The 23,817-nt window shown below is 46.7% G+C and overlaps 1 protein-coding gene across 5 annotated transcripts in view; it reads left to right on the top strand.

The window, feature by feature from the left end:
* Nucleotides 1–19,857, top strand: part of si:dkey-246i14.3 (ephrin A4) — a 96,264-nt gene extending 76,407 nt beyond the window's left edge. For 2 of the 5 annotated variants that reach the window (XM_036967597.2, XM_090223769.1), the window contains 2 exons: nt 17,213–17,248; nt 17,360–19,857. In XM_036967597.2, the coding sequence (XP_036823492.1) occupies nt 17,213–17,248; nt 17,360–17,457 (134 nt within the window). In that variant the 3' untranslated portion in view covers nt 17,458–19,857. The remainder of the gene's footprint in view (nt 1–17,212; nt 17,249–17,359) is intronic. The other 3 variants (XM_036967618.2, XM_090223762.1, XM_036967607.2) reach the window with 2 other exon arrangements.
* Nucleotides 19,858–23,817: the final 3,960 nt, after the last annotated feature.

Genomic DNA, 23,817 nt, shown 5'->3' with positions numbered 1-23,817 from the left:
CCTCAGTCTGCTGCTCTCTCCCTTTGCTGAGACTGACCCTCAGTCTGCTGCTCTCTCCCTCTGCTGAGACTGACCCTCAGTCTGCTGCTCTCTCCCTCCGCTGAGACTGACCCTCAGTCTGCTGCTCTCTCCCTCCGCTGAGACTGACCCTCAGTCTGCTGCTCTCTCCCTCCGCTGAGACTGACCCTCAGTCTGCTGCTCTCTCCCTCCGCTGAGACTGACCCTCAGTCTGCTGCTCTCTCCCTCCGCTGAGACTGACCCTCAGTCTGCTGCTCTCTCCCTCTGCTGAGACTGACCCTCAGTCTGCTGCTCTCTCCCTCCGCTGAGACTGACCCTCAGTCTGCTGCTCTCTCCCTCCGCTGAGACTGACCCTCAGTCTGCTGCTCTCTCCCTTTGCTGAGACTGACCCTCAGTCTGCTGCTCTCTCCCTTTGCTGAGACTGACCCTCAGTCTGCTGCTCTCTCCCTCCGCTAAGACTGACCCTCAGTCTGCTGCTCTCTCCCTCCGCTGAGACTGACCCTCAGTCTGCTGCTCTCTCCCTCCGCTGAGACTGACCCTCAGTCTGCTGCTCTCTCCCTCCGCTGAGACTGACCCTCAGTCTGCTGCTCTCTCCCTCTGCTGAGACTGACCCTCAGTCTGCTGCTCTCTCCCTCCGCTGAGACTGACCCTCAGTCTGCTGCTCTCTCCCTCCGCTGAGACTGACCCTCAGTCTGCTGCTCTCTCCCTCTGCTGAGACTGACCCTCAGTCTGCTGCTCTCTCCCTCCGCTGAGACTGACCCTCAGTCTGCTGCTCTCTCCCTCTGCTGAGACTGACCCTCAGTCTGCTGCTCTCTCCCTCTGCTGAGACTGACCCTCAGTCTGCTGCTCTCTCCCTCCGCTGAGACTGACCCTCAGTCTGCTGCTCTCTCCCTCTGCTGAGACTGACCCTCAGTCTGCTGCTCTCTCCCTCTGCTGAGACTGACCCTCAGTCTGCTGCTCTCTCCCTCCGCTGAGACTGACCCTCAGTCTGCTGCTCTCTCCCTCTGCTGAGACTGACCCTCAGTCTGCTGCTCTCTCCCTCCGCTGAGACTGACCCTCAGTCTGCTGCTCTCTCCCTCCGCTGAGACTGACCCTCAGTCTGCTGCTCTCTCTTTTTTTTAATGTCCCAAACTACAATGCATTGGCAGGGCAATTCAAGCAAAGCCAGTATGTGGTGATAATGTATTGGGCCTGTAGCTTACTGCACAAACCTCATTGCTACAGGGCTGTTTTTAATTGGTTAATGTTTCAAAGGCTTATATTTTAAGTCATGTCAATAAACAGAGTGGTAGATCTCGGCATGCAGGGTGATCTTGACTCAAAGGTTGGTGACGGCTTCTCTAGCATCATCGTGTGTGTGTGTGTGTGTGTGTGTGTGCGCGCCAAAAGAACAGACCTTTTAGTATACATTTGTTACCAGTTCAACAGCAAGCTCTCTTGCTCCCTCTCTTTCCTCTCTCTCACACACACTTTCTCATTCTCTATCTCTTTTCTTTACTCTGCCTCCGTGTCTCTGGTGTGAATTCCCAGAGTTGTTCTAACCCAGGCCCTTCCTACAGTAATGTTAGTCTTCCGGTCCACTGAGCTGCCTGTTCCTATTCCGGTCGGGAATGTTGCCCAGTCACTGTGGGAATGCCTCTACACTCTACAGTTGAAGGTGTGTGTGTGTGTAAGAGACGTCTGTCCCAATTCCCATCACATCCCAGTGGACTGGGCAGGGAGGGCTAAATAAATGTCCCAGCCTCGTCTCCACGCTACAGGCAGGGATATCATTAGTTAGGTGTGTGTGTGGGGCGTGCCTGGGTGTGTCTTCTCTTCATAGTGTTTATCATCAGCCCATAACCAGGAGATGTATAATGCTCTATATATTCTCTCTTCTTAAACACTTACTCTATTCCAAAGAGAGAGAGGGGATCATTTCATCTGTCCAAATAACTAGAATCAACGTTTGATGTGTGAAGTTGTAATGATCCCGTGGTTGTTCATTAACAACACACTGATAGTGTTTCTGTGGGGAACAGCAGCAGTAGTGTTGACCTTCTGACTGTTTCCTTCCATTGCTGCTGTTTTTCACACTGACTGAAAATATGCTACGTTTTTCTTATACTGTACAGGATATTTACCCAAATGGACATTATTTTCAGTCTCTGTTCCTCTCTTTCTTTCTCTCATTCATTCTCTCTCTTCCTCTCTGTTCTCTCATCCTGTTCTCCTAGTGAAGCTAATCTGGACTACATTTCAAGAGCCCTCTTCTGTCTTTTTCCTCCCTCTTTTTAGTCTTCTGTCGTTCCTGAAGTGGCACTAATCTCCCCCTCTCCCTGTCTCTTCTCCTCGTTCCCCCTCCCTCCGTTTATGATCTGTCGACTGGAGCAAAACTAATCTAGGCTTCATCCACTACCATGTCTTTCTCTCTCTCTCCTTCCATCCCCAAGTTTCCCACCCTCTCTCTCTCCTTCCATCCCCATGTTTCCCACCCTCTCTCCCTCCTTCCATCCCCATGTTTCCCACCCTCTCTCCCTCCTTCCATCCCCATGTTTCCCTCTCTCTCCTTCCATCCCCATGTTTCCCACCCTCTCTCCCTCCTTCCATCCCCATGTTTCCTACCCTCTCTCTCTCCTTCCATCCCCATGTTTCCCACCCTCTCTCTCTCTCCATCCATCCCCATGTTTCCCACCCTCTCTCTCTCTCCTTCCATCCCCATGTTTCCCACCCTCTCTCTCTCTCCTTCCATCCCCATGTTTTCCACCCTCTCTCTCTCTCCTTCCATCCCCATGTTTCCCACCCTCTCTCCCTCCTTCCATCCCCATGTTTCCCACCCTCTCTCCCTCCTTCCATCCCCATGTTTCCCTCTCTCTCCTTCCATCCCCATGTTTCCCACCCTCTCTCCCTCCTTCCATCCCCATGTTTCCTACCCTCTCTCTCTCCTTCCATCCCCATGTTTCCCACCCTCTCTCTCTCCTTCCATCCCCATGTTTCCCACCCTCTCTCTCTCCTTCCATCCCCATGTTTCCCACCCTCTCTCTCTCTCCTTCCATCCCCGTGTTTCCCACCCTCTCTCTCTCCTTCCATCCCCGTGTTTCCCACCTTCTCTCTCTCCTTCCATCCCCATGTTTCCCACCCTCTCTCTCTCTCCATCCATCCCTGTGTTTCCCACCCTCTCTCTCTCCTTCCATCCCCATGTTTCCCACCCTCTCTCTCTCTCCATCCATCCCCATGTTTCCCACCCTCTCTCTCTCTCCATCCATCCCCATGTTTCCCACCCTCTCTCTCTCTCCTTCCATCCCCATGTTTCCCACCCTCTCTCTCTCTCCTTCCATCCCCATGTTTCCCACCCTCTCTCCCTCCTTCACCCTCTACCTATCTGACTCTTCTCCCTCCAACAATTTCTTTGTCTTTTCTATCTCTCCTCTGTATCTCTCCATCTCCTCTCTGGCCATTTATTTACCAAGTCTCCCTCTTTTATTTTGTTCTCCCTCTCTATCTCTGTCATGCAGGGGCTGTTCTGTAAATGTGTTGGGATGAGGATACACGAGGAGAGAGCAGGATGAGACTGAGATGGATGAGAGGAGAGATGAAAAAGTTTCTCTCTCTGTCTCTCTGTCCATTAGTGGTGCAGCTGTTGTGCTCCCTGCAGCAACGCCTCACTCTCTCTCTAGTTCCTTCCTGTAGAGGTTCCCTTTTATCTAACAGGTAGTGTGGCACATACAGTGTGTGTGAGGGCCCAGCGATGGCCGCTCCTGTCCTTTAGCCACAGCCTGTCTCTGGGTGCTCAGGATGCTTTATTTCAACTGTGTCTCTGTCTGTGTCTCTGTCTGTGTCTCTGTCTGTGTCTCTGTCTGTGTCTCTCTGTCTCTCTCTCTCTCTGTCTCTCTCTCTGTCTCTCTCTCTGTCTCTCTGTCTCTCTCTCTGTCTCTCTCTCTCTCTCTCTCTCTGTCTCTCTCTCTGTCTCTCTCTCTGTCTCTCTCTCTGTCTCTCTCTCTCTCTCTCTCTCTGTCTCTCTCTGTCTCTCTCTCTCTCTCTCTCTGTCTCTCTCTCTCTCTCTCTCTCTGTCTCTCTCTCTGTCTCTCTCTCTGTCTCTCTGTCTCTCTCTCTGTCTCTCTCTCTCTCTCTCTCTCTGTCTCTCTCTCTGTCTCTCTCTCTGTCTCTCTCTCTGTCTCTCTCTCTGTCTCTCTCTCTCTCTCTCTCTCTGTCTCTCTCTGTCTCTCTCTCTCTCTCTCTCTCTCTGTCTCTCTCTCTGTCTCTCTCTCTCTCTCTCTCTCTCTCTCTGTCTCTCTCTCTCTGTCTCTCTCTCTGTCTCTCTCTCTGTCTGTCTCTCTCTCTCTGTCTCTCTCTCTCTGTCTCTCTCTCTCTGTCTCTCTCTCTCTGTCTCTCTCTCTCTGTCTCTCTCTCTCTGTCTCTCTCTCTCTGTCTCTCTCTCTCTGTCTCTCTCTCTCTGTCTCTCTCTCTCTGTCTCTCTCTCTCTGTCTCTCTCTCTCTGTCTCTCTCTCTCTGTCTCTCTCTCTCTCTGTCTCTCTCTCTCTCTGTCTCTCTCTCTCTCTGTCCCTCTCTGTGCCTCTCTCCCTCTCTGTGCCTCTCTCCCTCTCTGTGCCTCTCTCCCTCTCTGTGCCTCTCTCCCTCTCTCTCTCCCTCTCTCTCTCTCTCTCTCTCTCTCTCTCTCTGTGTCTCTCTCTCTCTCTCTCTGTGTCTCTCTCTCTCTCTCTGTGTCTCTCTCTCTGTGTCTCTCTCTCTCTGCCTCTCTCTCTCGCTCTCTCTCTCTGCCTCTCTCTCTCTCTCTCTGCCTCTCTCTCTCTCTCTCTCTGCCTCTGTCTGCATGTCCATTAGTGGTTGTTTAGTGCAGCTGTTGTTATGCTCCCTGCAGCAACGCCTCACTCTCTCTCTGGTTCCTTCCTGTAGAGATTCCCTTTTATCTGACAGCCAGCATGGCAGTGTGGCACATACAGTGTGTGTGAGGACCCAGCGATGGCCGTTCCCGTCCTTTAGCCACAGTCTCCCTCTGGATTCTTTCAACTCTCTCTCTACAGCTGTCTCTACGACTGTCTCTACGACTGTCTCTTTCTACCTCTATCTCTATGATTGTCTCTACAGCTGTCTCTACAGCTGTCTCTACAACTGTCTCTATCTCTACCTCTATCTCTATGACTGTCTCTACAGCTGTCTCTACAGCTGTCTCTACAACTGTCTCTATCTCTACCTCTATCTCTACGACGGTCTCTACGACGGTCTCTACGACTGTCTCTTTCTCTACGACTGTCTCTACGACTGTCTCTGTTTCTTTCTCTACGACTGTCTCTTTCTCTACGACTGTCTCTACGACTGTCTCTGTTTCTTTCTCTACGACTGTCTCTACGACTGTATCGGTCTCTTTCTCTACGACTGTCTCTTTCTCTACGACGGTCTCTGTTTCTTTCTCTACGACTGTCTCTACGACTGTATCGGTCTCTTTCTCTACGACTGTCTCTTTCTCTACGACGGTCTCTGTTTCTTTCTTTACGACTGTCTCTACGACTGTCTCTATCTCTACGACTGCCTCTACGGCTATCTCTATCTCTACGGCTGTCTCTAAAGCTGTCTCTACGACTGTCTCTATCTCTACCTCTATCTCTATGATTGTCTCTAAGACTGTCTCTATCTCTACCTCTGTCTCTACAACTGTCTCTACGACTGTCTCTACCTCTACGATTGTCTCTACATCTGTCTCTACGACTGTCTCTATGGCTATCTCTACGACTGTCTCTACAACTGTCTCTTTCTCTACAACTATCTCTACCTCGATCTCTATGACTGTCTCTCTCTACGACTGTCTCTACGGCTATCTGTATCTCTACGACTGTCTCTACATCTGTCTCTACGACTGTCTCTATCTCTACCTCTATCTCTATGATTGTCTCTACAGCTGTCTCTACGACTTTCTCTACGACTGTCTCTACGACTGTCTCTGACTGTCTCTATCTCTACGACTGTCTCTACAGCTGTCTCTACCACTGTCTCTATCTCTACCTCTATCTCTGACTGTCTCTCTCTACGACTATCTTTATCTCTACGACTCTCTACATCTGTCTCTACCTCTATCTCTATGAATGTCTCTACAGCTGTCTCTACGACTGTCTCTTTCTACCTCTATCTTTACGATTGTCTCTACAGCTGTCTCTACGACTGTCTCTACAGCTGTCTCTACGACTGTCTCTACGACTGTCTCTGACTGTCTCTATCTCTACGACTGTCTCTACTGCTGTCTCTACCACTGTCTCTATCTCTACCTCTATCTCTGACTGTCTCTCTCTACGACTCTTTATCTCTACGACTCTCTACATCTGTCTCTACCTCTATCTCTATGAATGTCTCTACAGCTGTCTCTACGACTGTCTCTGCCTCTATCTCTACGATTGTCTCTACGACAGTCTCTTTCTACTTCTATCTCTACGATTGCCTCTACAGCTGTCTCTACGACTCTCTACAGCTGTCTCTATCTCTACCTCTGTCTCTACGACTGTCTCTATCTCTACCTCTATCTCTACGATTGTCTCTACGACTGTCTCTTTCTACCTCTATCTCTATGATTGTCTCTACAGCTGTCTCTACGACTGTCTCTACAGCTGTCTCTATCTCTACCTCTATCTCTACGACTGTCTCTTTCTCTACCTCTACGACTGTCTCTACGACTGTCTCTTTCTCTACGACTGTCTCTATCTCTACCTCTATCTCTGACTGTCTCTATGACTGTCTCTATGACTGTCTCTACGACTGTCTCTGTCTCTTTCTCTACGACGGTCTCTACGACGGTCTCTACGACTTTCTCTACGACTGTCTCTACAGCTATCTCTACGACTGTCTCTATCTCTACCTCTTTCTCTACGACTGTCTCTACGACTGTCTTTATGACTGTCTCTTTCTCTACGGCGGTCTCTTTCTCTACGGCGGTCTCTTTCTCTACGGCGGTCTCTTTCTCTACGGCGGTCTGTCTCTACGACTGTCTCTACGACTCTCTATGACAGTCATAAAGACAGTCTCTTTCTCTACGGCTGTCTCTGTCTCTACGGAGGTCTCTGTCTCTACGGAGGTCTCTCTCTCTACGGCGGTCTCGCTCTCTGCAACGGTCTCGCTCTCTGCAACGGTCTCGCTCTCTGCAACGGTCTCGCTCTCTGCAACGGTCTCGCTCTCTGCAACGGTCTCGCTCTCTGCAACGGTCTCGCTCTCTGCAACGCTCTCGCTCTCTACAACGCTCTCTACAACGCTCTCTGCAACGGTCTCGCTCTCTACAACGCTCTCGCTCTCTACAACGCTCTCGCTCTCTACAACGCTCTCGCTCTCTACAACGCTCTCTACAACGCTCTCTGCAACGGTCTCGCTCTCTGCAACGGTCTCGCTCTCTGCAACGCTCTCGCTCTCTACAACGCTCTCTACAACGCTCTCTGCAACGGTCTCGCTCTCTGCAACGGTCTCGCTCTCTGCAACGCTCTCGCTCTCTACAACGCTCTCTACAACGCTCTCTGCAACGGTCTCGCTCTCTACAACGCTCTCTACAACGCTCTCTACAACGCTCTCTGCAACGGTCTCGCTCTCTACAACGCTCTCTACAACGCTCTCTACAACGCTCTCTGCAACGGTCTCGCTCTCTACAACGCTCTCTACAACGGTCTCGCTCTCTACAACGGTCTCGCTCTCTACAACGCTCTCTACAACGGTCTCGTTCTCTGAAACGGTCTCGCTCTCTACAACGCTCTCTGCAACGGTCTCGCTCTCTACAACGCTCTCTACAACGCTCTCTACAACGGTCTCGCTCTCTACAACGGTCTCGCTCTCTACAACGCTCTCTACAACGGTCTCGCTCTCTACAACGCTCTCTACAACGGTCTCGCTCTCTACAACGCTCTCTGCAACGGTCTCGCTCTCTGCAACGCTCTCTGCAACGGTCTCGCTCTCTACAACGGTCTCTACAACGGTCTCGCTCTCTACAACGGTCTCGCTCTCTACAACGCTCTCTACAACGCTCTCTACAACGGTCTCGCTCTCTGCAACGCTCTCGCTCTCTACAACGGTCTCGTTCTCTGAAACGGTCTCGCTCTCTACAACGCTCTCTACAACGGTCTCGCTCTCTGCAACGGTCTCGCTCTCTACAACGCTCTCTACAACGCTCTCTACAACGGTCTCGCTCTCTGCAACGCTCTCGCTCTCTACAACGGTCTCGTTCTCTGAAACGGTCTCGCTCTCTACAACGCTCTCTACAACGGTCTCGCTCTCTACAACGGTCTCGCTCTCTACAACGCTCTCTACAACGGTCTCGTTCTCTGAAACGGTCTCGCTCTCTACAACGCTCTCTACAACGGTCTCGCTCTCTACAACGGTCTCGCTCTCTACAACGCTCTCTACAACGCTCTCTACAACGGTCTCGCTCTCTGCAACGGTCTCGCTCTCTGCAACGCTCTCGCTCTCTACAACGCTCTCTACAACGCTCTCTACAACGGTCTCGTTCTCTGAAACGGTCTCGCTCTCTACAACGCTCTCTACAACGGTCTCGCTCTCTACAACGGTCTCGCTCTCTACAACGCTCTCTACAACGGTCTCGCTCTCTACAACGGTCTCGCTCTCTACAACGCTCTCTACAACGGTCTCGTTCTCTGAAACGGTCTCGCTCTCTACAACGCTCTCTACAACGGTCTCGCTCTCTACAACGGTCTCGCTCTCTACAACGCTCTCTACAACGGTCTCGCTCTCTACAACGGTCTCTACAACGGTCTCGGTCTCTACAACGGTCTCTACAACGGTCTCTACAACGGTCTCTACAACGGTCTCGTTCTCTGAAACGGTCTCGCTCTCTACAACGCTCTCTACAACGGTCTCGCTCTCTACAACGCTCTCTACAACGGTCTCGCTCTCTACAACGGTCTCTACAACGGTCTCGCTCTCTACAACGGTCTCGCTCTCTGCAACGGTCTCGTTCTCTGCAACGGTCTCTGCAACGGTCTCGCTCTCTGCAACGGTCTCGCTCTCTGCAATGGTCTCGCTCTCTACAACGGTCTCGCTCTCTGCAACGGTCTCTACAACGGTCTCGCTCTCTGCAACGGTCTCTACAACGGTCTCGCTCTCTACAACGGTCTCGCTCTCTACAACGGTCTCTACAACGGTCTCGCTCTCTACAACGGTCTCGCTCTCTGCAACGGTCTCGTTCTCTGCAACGGTCTCTGCAACGGTCTCGCTCTCTGCAACGGTCTCGCTCTCTGCAATGGTCTCGCTCTCTACAACGGTCTCGCTCTCTGCAACGGTCTCTACAACGGTCTCGCTCTCTGCAACGGTCTCTACAACGGTCTCGCTCTCTGCAACGGTCTCTACAACGGTCTCGCTCTCTACAACGGTCTCGCTCTCTGCAACACTCTCGCTCTCTGCAACGGTCTCGCTCTTTACAACGGTCTCGCTCTCTGCAACGGTCTCTACAACGGTCTCGTTCTCTGAAACGGTCTCGCTCTCTACAACGCTCTCTACAACGGTCTCGCTCTCTACAACGGTCTCGCTCTCTACAACGCTCTCTACAACGGTCTCGCTCTCTACAACGGTCTCTACAACGGTCTCGCTCTCTACAACGGTCTCTACAACGGTCTCTACAACGGTCTCTACAACGGTCTCTACAACGGTCTCGTTCTCTGAAACGGTCTCGCTCTCTACAACGCTCTCTACAACGGTCTCGCTCTCTACAACGCTCTCTACAACGGTCTCGCTCTCTACAACGGTCTCTACAACGGTCTCGCTCTCTACAACGGTCTCGCTCTCTGCAACGGTCTCGTTCTCTGCAACGGTCTCTGCAACGGTCTCGCTCTCTGCAACGGTCTCGCTCTCTACAACGGTCTCGCTCTCTTAAACGGTCTCTGCAACGGTCTCGCTCTCTGCAACGGTCTCTACAACGGTCTCGCTCTCTGCAACGGTCTCGCTCTCTGCAACGGTCTCTACAACGGTCTCGCTCTCTGCAACGGTCTCGCTCTCTGCAACGGTCTCTACAACGGTCTCGCTCTCTGCAACGGTCTCGCTCTCTGCAACGGTCTCGCTCTCTGCAACGGTCTCGCTCTCTGCAACGGTCTCTACAACGGTCTCGTTCTCTGCAACGGTCTCGCTCTCTGCAACGGTCTCGCTCTCTGCAACGGTCTCTACAACGGTCTCGTTCTCTGCAACGGTCTCTACAACGGTCTCGCTCTCTGCAACGGTCTCGCTCTCTGCAACGGTCTCTACAACGGTCTCGCTCTCTACAACGGTCTCGCTCTCTACAACGGTCTCTGCAACGGTCTCGCTCTCTACAACGGTCTCGCTCTCTTAAACGGTCTCTGCAACGGTCTCGCTCTCTGCAACGGTCTCTACAACGGTCTCGCTCTCTGCAACGGTCTCGCTCTCTGCAACGGTCTCTACAACGGTCTCGCTCTCTGCAACGGTCTCGCTCTCTGCAACGGTCTCTACAACGGTCTCGCTCTCTGCAACGGTCTCGCTCTCTGCAACGGTCTCGCTCTCTGCAACGGTCTCTACAACGGTCTCGTTCTCTGCAACGGTCTCGCTCTCTGCAACGGTCTCGCTCTCTGCAACGGTCTCTACAACGGTCTCGTTCTCTGCAACGGTCTCTACAACGGTCTCGTTCTCTGCAACGGTCTCGCTCTCTGCAACGGTCTCGCTCTCTGCAACGGTCTCTACAACGGTCTCGCTCTCTACAACGGTCTCGCTCTCTACAACGGTCTCTGCAACGGTCTCGCTCTCTACAACGGTCTCGCTCTCTGCAACGGTCTCTGCAACGGTCTCGCTCTCTGCAACGGTCTCGCTCTCTGCAACGGTCTCTGCAACGGTCTCGCTCTCTGCAACGGTCTCTACAACGGTCTCGCTCTCTGCAACGGTCTCGCTCTCTACAACGGTCTCGTTCTCTGCAACGGTCTCTACAACGGTCTCGCTCTCTGCAACGGTCTCGCTCTCTGCAACGGTCTCGCTCTCTGCAACGGTCTCGCTCTCTACAACGGTCTCGCTCTCTGCAACGGTCTCGCTCTCTGCAACGGTCTCGCTCTCTACAACGGTCTCGCTCTCTACAACGGTCTCGCTCTCTGCAACGGTCTCGCTCTCTGCAACGGTCTCGCTCTCTGCAACGGTCTCGCTCTCTGCAACGGTCTCGCTCTCTGCAACGGTCTCTACAACGGTCTCGCTCTCTGCAACGGTCTCTACAACGGTCTCGCTCTCTGCAACGGTCTCGCTCTCTACAACGGTCTTGCTCTCTGCAACGGTCTCGCTCTCTGCAACGGTCTCGCTCTCTGCAACGGTCTCTGCAACGGTCTCGCTCTCTGCAACGGTCTCTACAACGGTCTCGCTCTCTACAACGCTCTCTACAACGGTCTCGCTCTCTGCAACGGTCTCGCTCTCTGCAACGGTCTCGCTCTCTGCAACGGTCTCGCTCTCTGCAACGGTCTCTACAACGGTCTCGCTCTCTGCAACGGTCTCGCTCTCTGCAACGGTCTCGCTCTCTGCAACGGTCTCGCTCTCTGCAACGGTCTCGCTCTCTGCAACGGTCTCGCTCTCTGCAACGGTCTCGCTCTCTGCAACGGTCTCGCTCTCTGCAACAGTCTCTACAACGGTCTCGCTCTCTACAACGGTCTCGCTCTCTACAACGGTCTCGCTCTCTACAACGGTCTCGTTCTCTGCAACGGTCTCGCTATCCTGTCTTTTTCAAACAACAAACCGTGCTTTGAATGTACTTTTCAGGTGGCGATTCCCTTTAGTTGGGGACGAGCACTCACAAACACACACACGGGGATCTGAAGGACAGAGCAGTGACAGAGGGTCCATCAGGTACACTGTCATTGTACCAAGGTCACCCAGCACTCTGTGGTGGCATCCTCTTCTCTCCTGTGTCATTGTGTGTGTGTTTATCCACTCAAATTAACCAGCACTCTCCTGTGTGCGTGTGTCAGAGGCCAACTTTTTCTCTTACTGAAATTAACTTAAACAGCCGTAAAGAGAGCACGGCAGGTAGGACACAGTTGCACGTGACACAGGAAGCTCCTAAGGTCTGTGCTGGGATTAATTAGTCACTTTATCTATGTTCCTCTCTCCCTGTTGGTGTCTATTTATTGAATTCAATTCTCTTTGGATATCTTGGTTCTGCAGACTGCTGAATGACATTGTAAATTAACAGAAAGTCTAACTTTGACTCTACAGTAAATTTGACACTACTGAAGTGTCCCGGTGAAAAGTGTCCCCTACCCACTCCAGTAGAGCGGTGTCACGGCAAAAAGCCCCCTTCCCCAATTCTGCTGTGCTAGAACAGTGTTGCATCAGACGCAACCTTCAAAATCCGCATCACCAGAGTGGTGTCACGTTGAAACAGCTCCCCCTGCTGCTCCGCCTTTCTTTCCTCCTTTCCCCCTCAATCTTCCGCTATCTTCCTCTACCTTTCAATGAAGTCAACTTCTCCAAACACGAAGTCTGCTGTTGTTCCCCACCCTCCTCTCTCATTCTCTTTCCTTCTCTCTCTTTCCCGCTGTGTGAAGCCATTATAGACCTTCTACTCTAATTGATTTTCCCTTTCTTTCTCCTACTCTCCTCTTTTTCTCCCTCCCTCTCTCCCCTGCTGTGAACAGTCCATCTCGGTCATTTCAGGTTCCCCTCTCCGGTCTTTCACTTCTTTTGCGCTTTTTTCCAACTTTTTTTTTTCTTTTTCTATTCTGAATACCTTTGTGCCCCCTGCCCACCCTTCCGAACACACACACACTCGCTCACACACACCGCTCGTCTACCTCTCTCTCCGACTTCCAGCACAACACTGAAGGACTAACTTTGACCAACTTCCTACCGTGATTAGATTTCTCTTTTTCGGCGAGCAGGTGTGGAATGTTTTCCGCCCAGGAAGATGGCTCCCTACCTCTAGTCACTGTGTTTATAAAATGGCGGCGCGGGGAAGGAGAGGTGGAGTCACGGAATGGTGTCTCTCTGCAGTTCTCTGTCTGGAGACACACATGCATGCTCACATCCACTCACACTCACACAGTGGGTCTCTCTGCAGTGCTTTCCTGAGACGCATGCGACCATGGCAGCCATTTTGGGCTAGAGCTGGCCGTGACCAATACAGAACAGTTATCTACAGCACGCATGTAGTCATTCACACATGTAGTCAGTCACGCATGTAGTCATTCACACAAATTCACCTAATCATATACAACAGCAATACACAGATCATAACTTTGGTATTTCCACCATTTAGATGCATTTTGAGTAGTTAAAAAAGCTTTTTATTTCTCCTCATTTTAACATTCTGTCATAAAGAACATATGTTCAACTTAATATCTCAAGAGGCTAAATAAAAAGTGCCTAAGTTCCAAATAAAGTACCCGGGTTGACCACTTCATCTTAAATCAGACATAAATCCTGGGGATTGCAAGCTTGTTCTGTACAACAGGGAAGGGCAATAGAATGTAAGCTTCACAAAATAATGGAATTGTGAAAACATGTCTTGCCTGTATATCTCTGGGTAACAGGGTTGATGTGTTGTGCTCCACCTGCTCAGTTTTCCACCACAAACACCAGAAAATGGCCGAAGGAGTAGAACCAGCTCACCTGTTTTTACACTATGACTTGACTATTAATGTTCAATATCTCTATTTAAAAAGAATAGTTTCACCAGCATCTTATTATAATATTATTAAAACGAGTTCAGTTCACGTAACAGGATTGACCTTAAAATGTGGGACAGGTTTGTTTATTTATTTATTTACCTTAAAATGAATCACTTAAATATTACTCTTAAGAAATGACTTTGTTAAAGCAACAAAATAACTAGGGCCTTACAATGATGGTGAAAATGGAGATAGGTTGGGATTAAGTGGGTTAAAATCTTCCTAGAATTCAGAGGACGCACAGAGGGACACGTTAAAATGCTGAATGTTGGTACTTTAGTCTTTGTTAAAGGTGATCGCTCCTCTATTTCCTGGTTGCTAAAATTCTAATTCAATATCTTTTCCATAACCAAAAATATTGTATTTTCAGCTGTTTGAAGCAGCAAAACAGAAAGTTAAAGATTCAAAGAAGTAATATAAGAACCTAGAACAGATCTACCGCTTCATAGACTTGCTTTCAATGAGAATGACAGATCTGTAACTCGCATTTCTATGTGACTTTGGTCGGGTCACCCAAAAAGTGACATTTTGCAGCTTTTATGTAAAGATCTGATTTATTGAATTTTCTATGTGGACTATATTAATGGACACTTCAGTTAAAATATCCGGCTTTTAATATTCAATATTTGTGCAGAATTTCTGCTTGAAATATCAAAGGGATGAAAAGGCATCTCGTAGAACGATCTATTCATTATCAGTGAACCAAAAATTATATTACGTTTTTCAATTATTTTACGCATATATATATATATATATATATATATATATATATATATATATATATATATATATATATATATTTTTTTTTAGCGTTGACGATTCAACATTTAATTGTTTATGCAGACTTTCAGTGTTCTTCTTGAAACAGCAGTATAGTTTGGTCAAGTATTCTGTTTATTATTAAACCGTTATAATCACGCAGAGTCATTTTAAAGTCAGCTATTGATGTAGGCATTAGGTCAATGCGTACATTTCAAAATCAGTTAATGCTCTTTAATTTATTCATTTAGTCTTTGAGTATGCACTTGTTTGTTGCCTTTGATGTGAATAGTTTGGTATGTTCTGTTAATTGTATTTGGAGAATTACCTGATAAAACCTCTTTAGTTGCTTTATTTGAGCTGTTTTTATCCACTCAATGTGGACATGAAAGATTGGATTAATAGAACCCTGCAACTTTTAGTTTATTGTTTTATAATTATTAACTAATGTTACAAAACAGAATAAGGAACAGAAGTGATGTGTTCTGTAACTTTCATAGTTTTGATGCTTTGGACACAAAATGCCTTTTTCACATTTTCTTCTGCTTAACGTTAGTACACACACACACACACACACACAGTGAGAGGCCCGATCACAGCATGTAATTTAATGCTTCGTTAACTCTTCCATAGTTATTTCTTCAGAATATGAGAGGTTTGTTAAGCCCCTCCCTCATCAACATGGAAGCCTCTTTGACTTGTAGTACAACCCTGACTATAGACATAACAGAATATAACACCTATAGATACCTTAGTCAAGCCCTAATAACACACACACACACACAGAAAATGATCTCCAAGCTAAGCATTCGATCAGTGAGCCATCTTGTGAAAAACATATCTTAGACATCAGGGTTCTGCTGATGTACACAATTCATTGTAGGAAAACAGTCAACTGGATAACAGTTTCATTACAACGATCTTTTCCACATTTTCTGCTATTTTCTTCCTAGACCTTTCCCCTTGTTATCTCCCTTCACTATCAGCCTTAATTTTCTACTTCTTTTTGCTCTTTCTGGTATTGTAGCATTCTCTCCCACCTCTCTCTCGCCCTCTTGCCCCTCTCCACCTTGCTTTACCCTCCAGCACCCATCCCACCCCTCTCTAACTCCCTCGTTCCTCCTCCCTCTCCCTCCAGTCCTCAATTATTTCCTTTTAGTCAGCCCCCCTGCTGAGGGAGTGACACCCAGACACAAACACCCCTCCCTCCTCCGTCTCTCTCTTTCTCTCCCTCTCTCCGCCTGACCTTCTTACAGTCTTTCCTTCCCTCCCTGCTTTTCTCCGTCTGTTTTTCTCCCAGGTCTTTTCCACCTCCACCCTTTCATTTCCTCTTGTTTCTCTCTGTCATTCTGAATTTTGTTGACTTCTTTCTTTTTCTCTTTTCCCTTTCAATTCAATTCAATTCAATTCAAGGGCTTTATTGGCATGGTAAACATGTGTTAACATTGCCAAAGCAAGTGAGGTAGATAATATATAAAGTGAATATATAAAGTGAAAAACAATAAAAATTAACAGTAAACATTACACATACAGAAGTTTCAAAACAATAAAGACATTACAAATGTCATATTATATATATATACAGTGTTTTAACAATGTACAAATGGTTAAAGGACACAAGATAAAATAAATAAGCATACATATGGGTTGTATTTACAATGGTGTTTGTTCTTCACTGGTTGCCCTTTTCTCGTGGCAACAGGTCACAAATCTTGCTGCTGTGATGGCACACTGTGGAATTTCACCCAGTAGATATGGGAGTTTTTCAAAATTGGATTTGTTTTCGAATTATTTGTGGATCTGTGTAATCTGAGGGAAATATGTCTCTCTAATATGGTCATACATTGGGCAGGAGGTTAGGAAATGCAGCTCAGTTTCCACCTCATTTTGTGGGCAGTGAGCACATAGCCTGTCTTCTCTTGAGAGCCATGTCTGCCTACGGCGGCCTTTCTCAATAGCAAGGCTATGCTCACTGAGTCTGTACCTGTACATAGTCAAAGCTTTCCTTAAGTTTGGGTCAGTCACAGTGGTCAGGTATTCCGCCGCTGTGTACTCTCTGTTTAGGGCCAAATAGCATTTTTGTTAATTCTTTCCAATGTGTTAAGTAATTATATTTTTGTTTTCTCATGATTTGGTTGGGTCTAATTGTGCTGTTGTCCTGGGGCTCTGTGGGGTGTGTTTGTGTTTGTGAACAGAGCCCCAGGACCAGCTTGCTTAGGGGACTCTTCTCCAGGTTAATCTCTCTGTAGGTGATGGCTTTGTTATGGAAGGTTTGGGAATCGCTTCCTTTTAGGTGGTTATAGAATTTAACGGCTCTTTTCTGGATTTTGATAATTAGTGGGTATCGGCCTAATTCTGCTCTGCATGCATTATTTGGTGTTCTACGTTGTACACAGAGGATATTTTTGCTGAATTCTGCGTGCAGTCTCAATTTGGTGTTTCTCTCTTATTCTTAATCTTTCTCTCTCTTATTCTTAATCTCTCTTATTCCTCGTCTCTCTCTCTCCTTTCTCTCTCTCCTTTCTCCTTAGCTCGACATTATCTTCCTCCTGACTCACTTTCTTCGCTTGTTTTTCATTCAACCTTTAAGAAAATTTGCATTGGGGACATATTTTAGGGTTGCGCAGTCAGTAGTCATTTTTCATGGCATTTGGCTGTGAGTAATGGTAAATACCCTCCCCTAGTCATTTTTCTGTTTCTTTTTTTTGTTTCAGGCAAGTAATGCTGTAGTTTTTGAGAAACTTGAAAATTACTTGAATAATGAACTTTATTTTTATGTCCTGCTCTCTCCCTTTCTTCCCCTCACTTAGCAACCGTAGGGTCCAAGCAGAATAAGCAGGAACAAGGTGAGATACAACTGCACTCGTGTGTGTGTGTGTGCGTTCATGTGGTATGCTACGCATGCACAGGATGTTCTTTGGTATTGATGAACTGCTAATTCTCTGGCTCTCTCTCAGGTACTCCAGCTCTTCACAGTGATGTGTGTTCAATGAGGACAGTTCCTCTTTCTCTCCTCCTCCTCCTCATCCCACTCTTGAACTTCCTCTCTATCTAACATCCCTCTGTTCAAGCTGACCTCCTGAGTATCTACCATGCCCACTGTAGATGGCCTGCCTCACCCACTCAGTCCCTACTTTAAACTATCCACACCTCATAGGGAGGCCAAGTCTTCATTTCAGACCCTCAAATGACTGCAATAGGGTAGACTTCAACACTACACACACTCCAACTACACACACTCCAACTACGCACACTCCAACACATCACCTCTGTCTTTTCTGGGGTGGCACTAATCTTTCTCTTCTTGGCCTCTTTTCTCTCTGTCCACTCTCTCCTCTCGTTCCACCTCTTCCATCCCTCGCTCCTGACTAAGCTCCCTCTGAAACAGACTGACACTAATCTACCATCAAAGCTCTCATTCTTCATTTCCCACCTTTATCCACTCCATCCTGTAGACCCCATCTGTGTCGTCTCTCTCTTCTCTCTCTCTCTCTCTCTCTCTCTCTCTCTCTCTCTCTCTCTCTCCCCCTCTCTCTCTCTCTCTCTCTCTCTCTCCCCCCCTCGCGCTCTCTCTCTCTCTCTCTCTGTCTCTCTCTGTCTCTCTCTGTCTCTCTCTGTCTCTCTCTGTCTCTCTCTGTCTCTCTCTCTCTGTCTCTCTGTGTCTCTCTCTCTCTGTGTCTCTGTCTCTGAACATAATGTGCCAGCTGAGCCAAAGTGGACCATCCAGACGTTGTTCTGTTAAATTACTATGGAGAGGACCAGACTTGGAGTTGACTGGCTGTCAGAGTTGACTGCTTCTGAACACAACCATGTTTTTGAGTTGAGCTCATTGGATTTGAAAGTCATTGTTTTCTAGACGAAAAACAACTCTTTTTTTTTGTATCCATTGTGGGACCAACTGTTAAACACAGTAACACCAAACGTTGATACAACTTAATTTAAAAAGTTAACCAGTGACGACACTGCCTAAACCAGGATATACTGTGTGAGTGGAACCCTGGGAATGATGAAGTAGAATATTGTGACTGGTCTGCTACGCCCTCTACTGGGATCATACTGGTTAGACTGGTCCAACTGTTCTGTAACACCTGACACTCTGGGATTGGAGAATAGACCCTGCTACTCTGTGGTCTTCATCTGACCATATCTGGAATTAACTGGACTGTGTCTGGTGGTTTACCTCTGTCTTAAAAGGCAATCAAAAGGATTGTGGGGAACACACTGAGGGTACCGCCTCACTTCACCTCACACGCTCCGAACCACATCGGCTGATTGACAGATGCTCCTCACCAACCAGGTGTGTAGGTACAGTATTTAGACTGTCTGCTGAGCACTTAACCAGGCGAGGACCTCTACCAATGAGAAGAGGCCAAAGCTGGTGTTTGTTTGAATAGAGGTTTTTGTTTTAGTGCAGTAAAGATTCTGCTTTAGGTGTTTCAGTTAAATGTTGATGTTTTGTAGAGGTCCTGTAATGTTGGCATCCATTTTGATTATTTGAAACATCCTGATTTTTATTTTTACATGGCTGAACTTTTTTTATACAAATGTTTACAGGTCTAGATTTAGATTGCTGTTGTTTATAGTGCTATCAAGAATAACTAAAGCACTTTAGTACAGGTTACCCTGTATTTTTCTTTCAGTTATAAAACATACATTTTCATAATCTTTTCCTTAAACAAATAGCATTAAATGCCATTTTATTATCAAAGCAATTTAAATGAATTCATTTTATTTTGATTGTTTCATATATTTTATCTGTTTGTTAGATATGACATTTTTGAATTTATTACTTCAATGCAATTTCATGTTCCAATCACAAAAGTAATATATCACTAAAGTTAATTTACAGTAGAAGTGTTACAAAAATATCACCAACCTAGCAAACATGCATGTTTTCTTTTCAAAAGTGAAACTGAAATTATTAACTGAAATTATTTTTATTAATTTAATCCCACAAAAAATAGTGTATATTTAATTAAATTCATAATTCTGATTCGTTTCTTACCTTAATCCAACATCATTCTTAAATACAGGCTTTTCTGGGCTGCAGTTTTTCCCACATTCTAATGTTGTCTTTGGTCACAGCATTTAGAAAAACAATGTTTTCTTTCAGAATAAATATGTTGACTATTAGTTATTCCTGTAAGCACTTACTCAGAGAGATGAGTCTGTAGTATTACTTTACACACACATTTGGATAACAATATGCTTCAATGACAGTTAAATATTTTGTTCTAGTCTACGCAGGTTATTCAGGAATGTAATGATTATTCCAGGGGTTTAAACACTGATGTCTGGAACCTTGTTGTATAAAGCTGGAGCTCCCAGATGTAGTTTTTTTGTTTTCACATTTTAGTGAAGTATGAAACATCTTCTATGAAGAGCGAACTGCAAACAGCCCTTTTATACAAGGTGAGATGACAAAATAAAGATGATTGCAATAAGACTGTTGAAATTTCTTAACTTTGCTATATGTGGTTTTTGGCGGTTTATTTGTCTTCCTTCTTGTTTCTTTGTTTTACTACAGGAAGTTCTATAATCAAGACGAATTTAGACAGTGTATACACACACACACACACACACCTTTATTTATGGAATACAAACATATGTTCAATGCACAGGAGTATGTTCGTTGTGAGACCTCTGAGGCTCCAGATGACCTTGTGGTTTGAAAGGCCATTGTAACCTGAGAAAACCAATGGCATATTGATCTGAGTTTATATTTGATGTACAGTCGGCAGAACACCGATAAGACCAAGACATTGCATACTCCTGGGAGTACTCCTTCATACATCAGAGCTCATACAGTATATGTACAGAAGTTATTTATATTCCTATCAGGACCGATATGCAACAATGAATACAGTAATATCAGCATTTGTTTAAGATCCACTTACATCTAAATAACCTATGTTTGTGCAGTTGGGCCACGACCATTAGACCTGATGGCGTGTTTCTGTACCTGAGCTTAGCTTGCTAATGTCGCCATGACATCACTTACAAGCGTGATCAGGGATTTCTGTTGGAGAAACCGTTTTTGCCTGTCTTTGGCCTATATGTTTGGAAAAACATTTATGTAGGTTTCAAATTATAGCCCCAGACATCCAATATCCCTGGATATGATGGCTAATGTCTCTTATTTTATGGTTTATAATCTCATCCTGATTTGCATTTATTATTAGTTCCTTCCGAGGCAGCAGCTACTCCTCCTGGGGTCCAGCAACATTAATGCTGTTATATACAATTAAGCAATAAGGCCCAAGGAGGTGTAGTATATGGCCAATATACCACAGGTAAAGGCTGTTATTACGCACGACGCAACGCGGAGCCCTTAGCTGTGGTATATTGGCCATATACCACAAACCAAAGAGGTGCCTTACTGATATTATAAACTGGTTACCAATGTAAATGTATTATTTTATTTAACCAGGTAGGCAAGTTGAGAACAAGTTCTCATTTACAATTGCGACCTGGCCAAGATAAAGCAAAGCAGTTTGACACATACAACAACACAGAGTTACACATGGAGTAAACAATAAACAAGTCAACAACACAGAGTTACACATGGAATAAACAATAAACGAGTCAACAACACAGAGTTACACATGGAGTAAAACAAGCATACAGTCAATAATACAATAGAAACAAGTCTATATACGATGTGAGCAAATGAGGTGAGATAAGGGAGGTAAAGGCAAAAAAAGGCCATGGTGGCAAAGTAAATACAATATAGCAAGTAAAACACTGGAATGGTAGATCTGCAGTGGAAGAATGTGCAAAGTAGAAATAAAAAAGAGGTAGTTGTTTGGGCAAAATTATAGGTGGGCTATGTACAGGTGCATTAATATGTGAGCTGCTCTGACAGTTGGTGCTTAAAGCTAGTGAGGGAGATAAGTGTTTCCAGTTTCAGAGATTTTTGTAGTTCGTTCCAGTCATTGGCAGCAGAGAACTGGAAGGAGAGGCGGCCAAAGAAAGAATTGGTTTTGGGGGTGACCAGAGAGATATACCTGCTGGAGCGCGTGCTACAGGTGGGTGAAGCTATGGTGACCAGCGAGCTGAGATAAGGGGGGACTTTACCTAGCAGGGTCTTGTAGATGACATGGAGCCAGTAGGTTTGGCGATGAGTATGAAGCGAGGGCCAGCCAACAAGAGCGTACAGGTCGCAATGGTGGGTAGTATATGGGGCTTTGGTGACAAAACGGATTGCACTGTGATAGACTGCATCCAATTTGTTGAGTAGGGTATTGGAGGCTATTTTGTAAATGACATCGCCGAAGTCGAGGATTGGTAGGATGGTCAGTTTTACAAGGGTATCAAATCAAATCAAATCAAATTTTATTTGTCACATACACATGGTTAGCAGATGTTAATGCGAGTGTAGCGAAATGCTTGTGCTTCTAGTTCCGACAATGCAGTAATAACAAGTAATCTAACTAACAATTCCAAAACTACTGTCTTGTACACAGTGTAAGGGGATAAAGAATATGTACATAAGGATATATGAATGAGTGATGGTACAGAGCAGCATAGGCAAGATACAGTAGATGGTATCGGGTACAGTATCTACAAATGAGATGAGTATGTAAACAAAGTGGCATAGTATAGTATAAAGTGGCTAGTGATACATGTATTACATAAGGATACCGTCGATGATATAGAGTACAGTATATACGTATGCATATGAGATGAATAATGTAGGGTAAGTAACATTTATATAAGGTAGCATTGTTTAAAGTGGCTAGTGATATATTTACATCATTTCCCATCAATTCCCATTATTAAAGTGGCTGGAGTTGAGTCAGTGTCAGTGTGTTGGCAGCAGCCACTCAGTGTTAGTGGTGGCTGTTTAACAGTCTGATGGCCTTGAGATAGAAGCTGTTTTTCAGTCTCTCGGTCCCAGCTTTGATGCACCTGTACTGACCTCGCCTTCTGGATGATAGCGGGGTGAACAGGCAGTGGCTCGGGTGGTTGATGTCCTTGATGATCTTTATGGCCTTCCTGTGACATCGGGTGGTGTAGGTGTCCTGGAGGGCAGGTAGTTTGCCCCCGGTGATGCGTTATGCAGACCTCACTACCCTCTGGAGAGCCTTACGGTTGAGGGCGGTGCAGTTGCCATACCAGGCGGTGATACAGCCCGCCAGGATGCTCTCGATTGTGCATCTGTAGAAGTTTGTGAGTGCTTTTGGTGACAAGCCGAATTTCTTCAGCCTCCTGAGGTTGAAGAGGCGCTGCTGCGCCTTCTTCACGATGCTGTCTGTGTGAGTGGACCAATTCAGTTTGTCTGTGATGTGTATGCCGAGGAACTTAAAACTTGCTACCCTCTCCACTACTGTTCCATCGATGTGGATAGGGGGGAGTTCCCTCTGCTGTTTCCTGAAGTATGTTTGGCAGCATGAGTGAAGGATGCTTTGTTGCGAAATAGGAAGCCAATTCTAGATTTAACTTTGGATTGGAGATGTTTGATGTGGGTCTGGAAGGAGAGTTTACAGTCTAACCAGACACCTAGGTATTTGTAGTTGTCCACGTATTCTAAGTCAGAGCCGTCCAGAGTAGTGATGTTGGACAGGCGGGCAGGTGCAGGCAGCGATCGGTTGAAGAGCATGCATTTAGTTTTACTTGTATTTAAGAGCAATTGGAGGCCACGGAAGGAGAGTTGTATGGCATTGAAGCTTGCCTGGAGGGTTGTTAACACAGTGTCCAAAGAAAGGCCAGAAGTATACAGAATGGTGTTGTCTGCGTAGAGGTGGATCAGAGACTCACCAGCAGCAAGAGCGACATCATTGATGTATACAGAGAAGAGAGTCGGTCCAAGAATTGAACCCTGTGGCACCCCCATAGAGACTGCCAGAGGTCCGGACAGCAGACCCTCCGATTTGACACACTGAACTCTATCAGAGAAGTAGTTGGTGAACCAGGCGAGGCAATCGTTTGAGAAACCAAGGCTGTTGAGTCTGCCGATGAGGATGTGGTGATTGACATAGTCGAAAGCCTTGGCCAGATCAATGAATACGGCTGCACAGTAATGTTTCTTATCGATGGCGGTTAAGATATCGTTTAGGACCTTGAGCGTGACTGAGGTGCACCCATGACCAGCTCTGAAACCCGATTGCATAGCAGAGAAGGTATGGTGAGATGCGAAATGTTCGGTAATCTGTTTGTTGACTTGGCTTTCGAAGACCTTAGAAAGGCAGGGTAGGATAGATATAGGTCTGTAGCAGTTTGGGTGAAGAGGGGGATGACCGCAGCTGCTTTCCAATCTTTGGGAAACTCAGACGACACGAAAGAGAGGTTGAACAGGCTAGTAATAGGGGTGGCAACAATTTCGGCAGATAATTTTAGAAAGAAAGGGTCCAGATTGTCTAGCCGGCTGATTTGTAGGGGTCCAGATTTTGCAGCTCTTTCAGAACATTAGTAA

Source organism: Oncorhynchus mykiss, chromosome 3 (genome assembly GCF_057628025.1).
Source record: "Oncorhynchus mykiss isolate SJ-2025 chromosome 3, ASM5762802v1, whole genome shotgun sequence".
Lineage (NCBI taxonomy): Eukaryota > Metazoa > Chordata > Actinopteri > Salmoniformes > Salmonidae > Oncorhynchus > Oncorhynchus mykiss.
The sequence above is the reverse complement of the archived record's forward strand: the minus strand, read 5'-3'. Positions and strand labels throughout refer to the sequence as shown.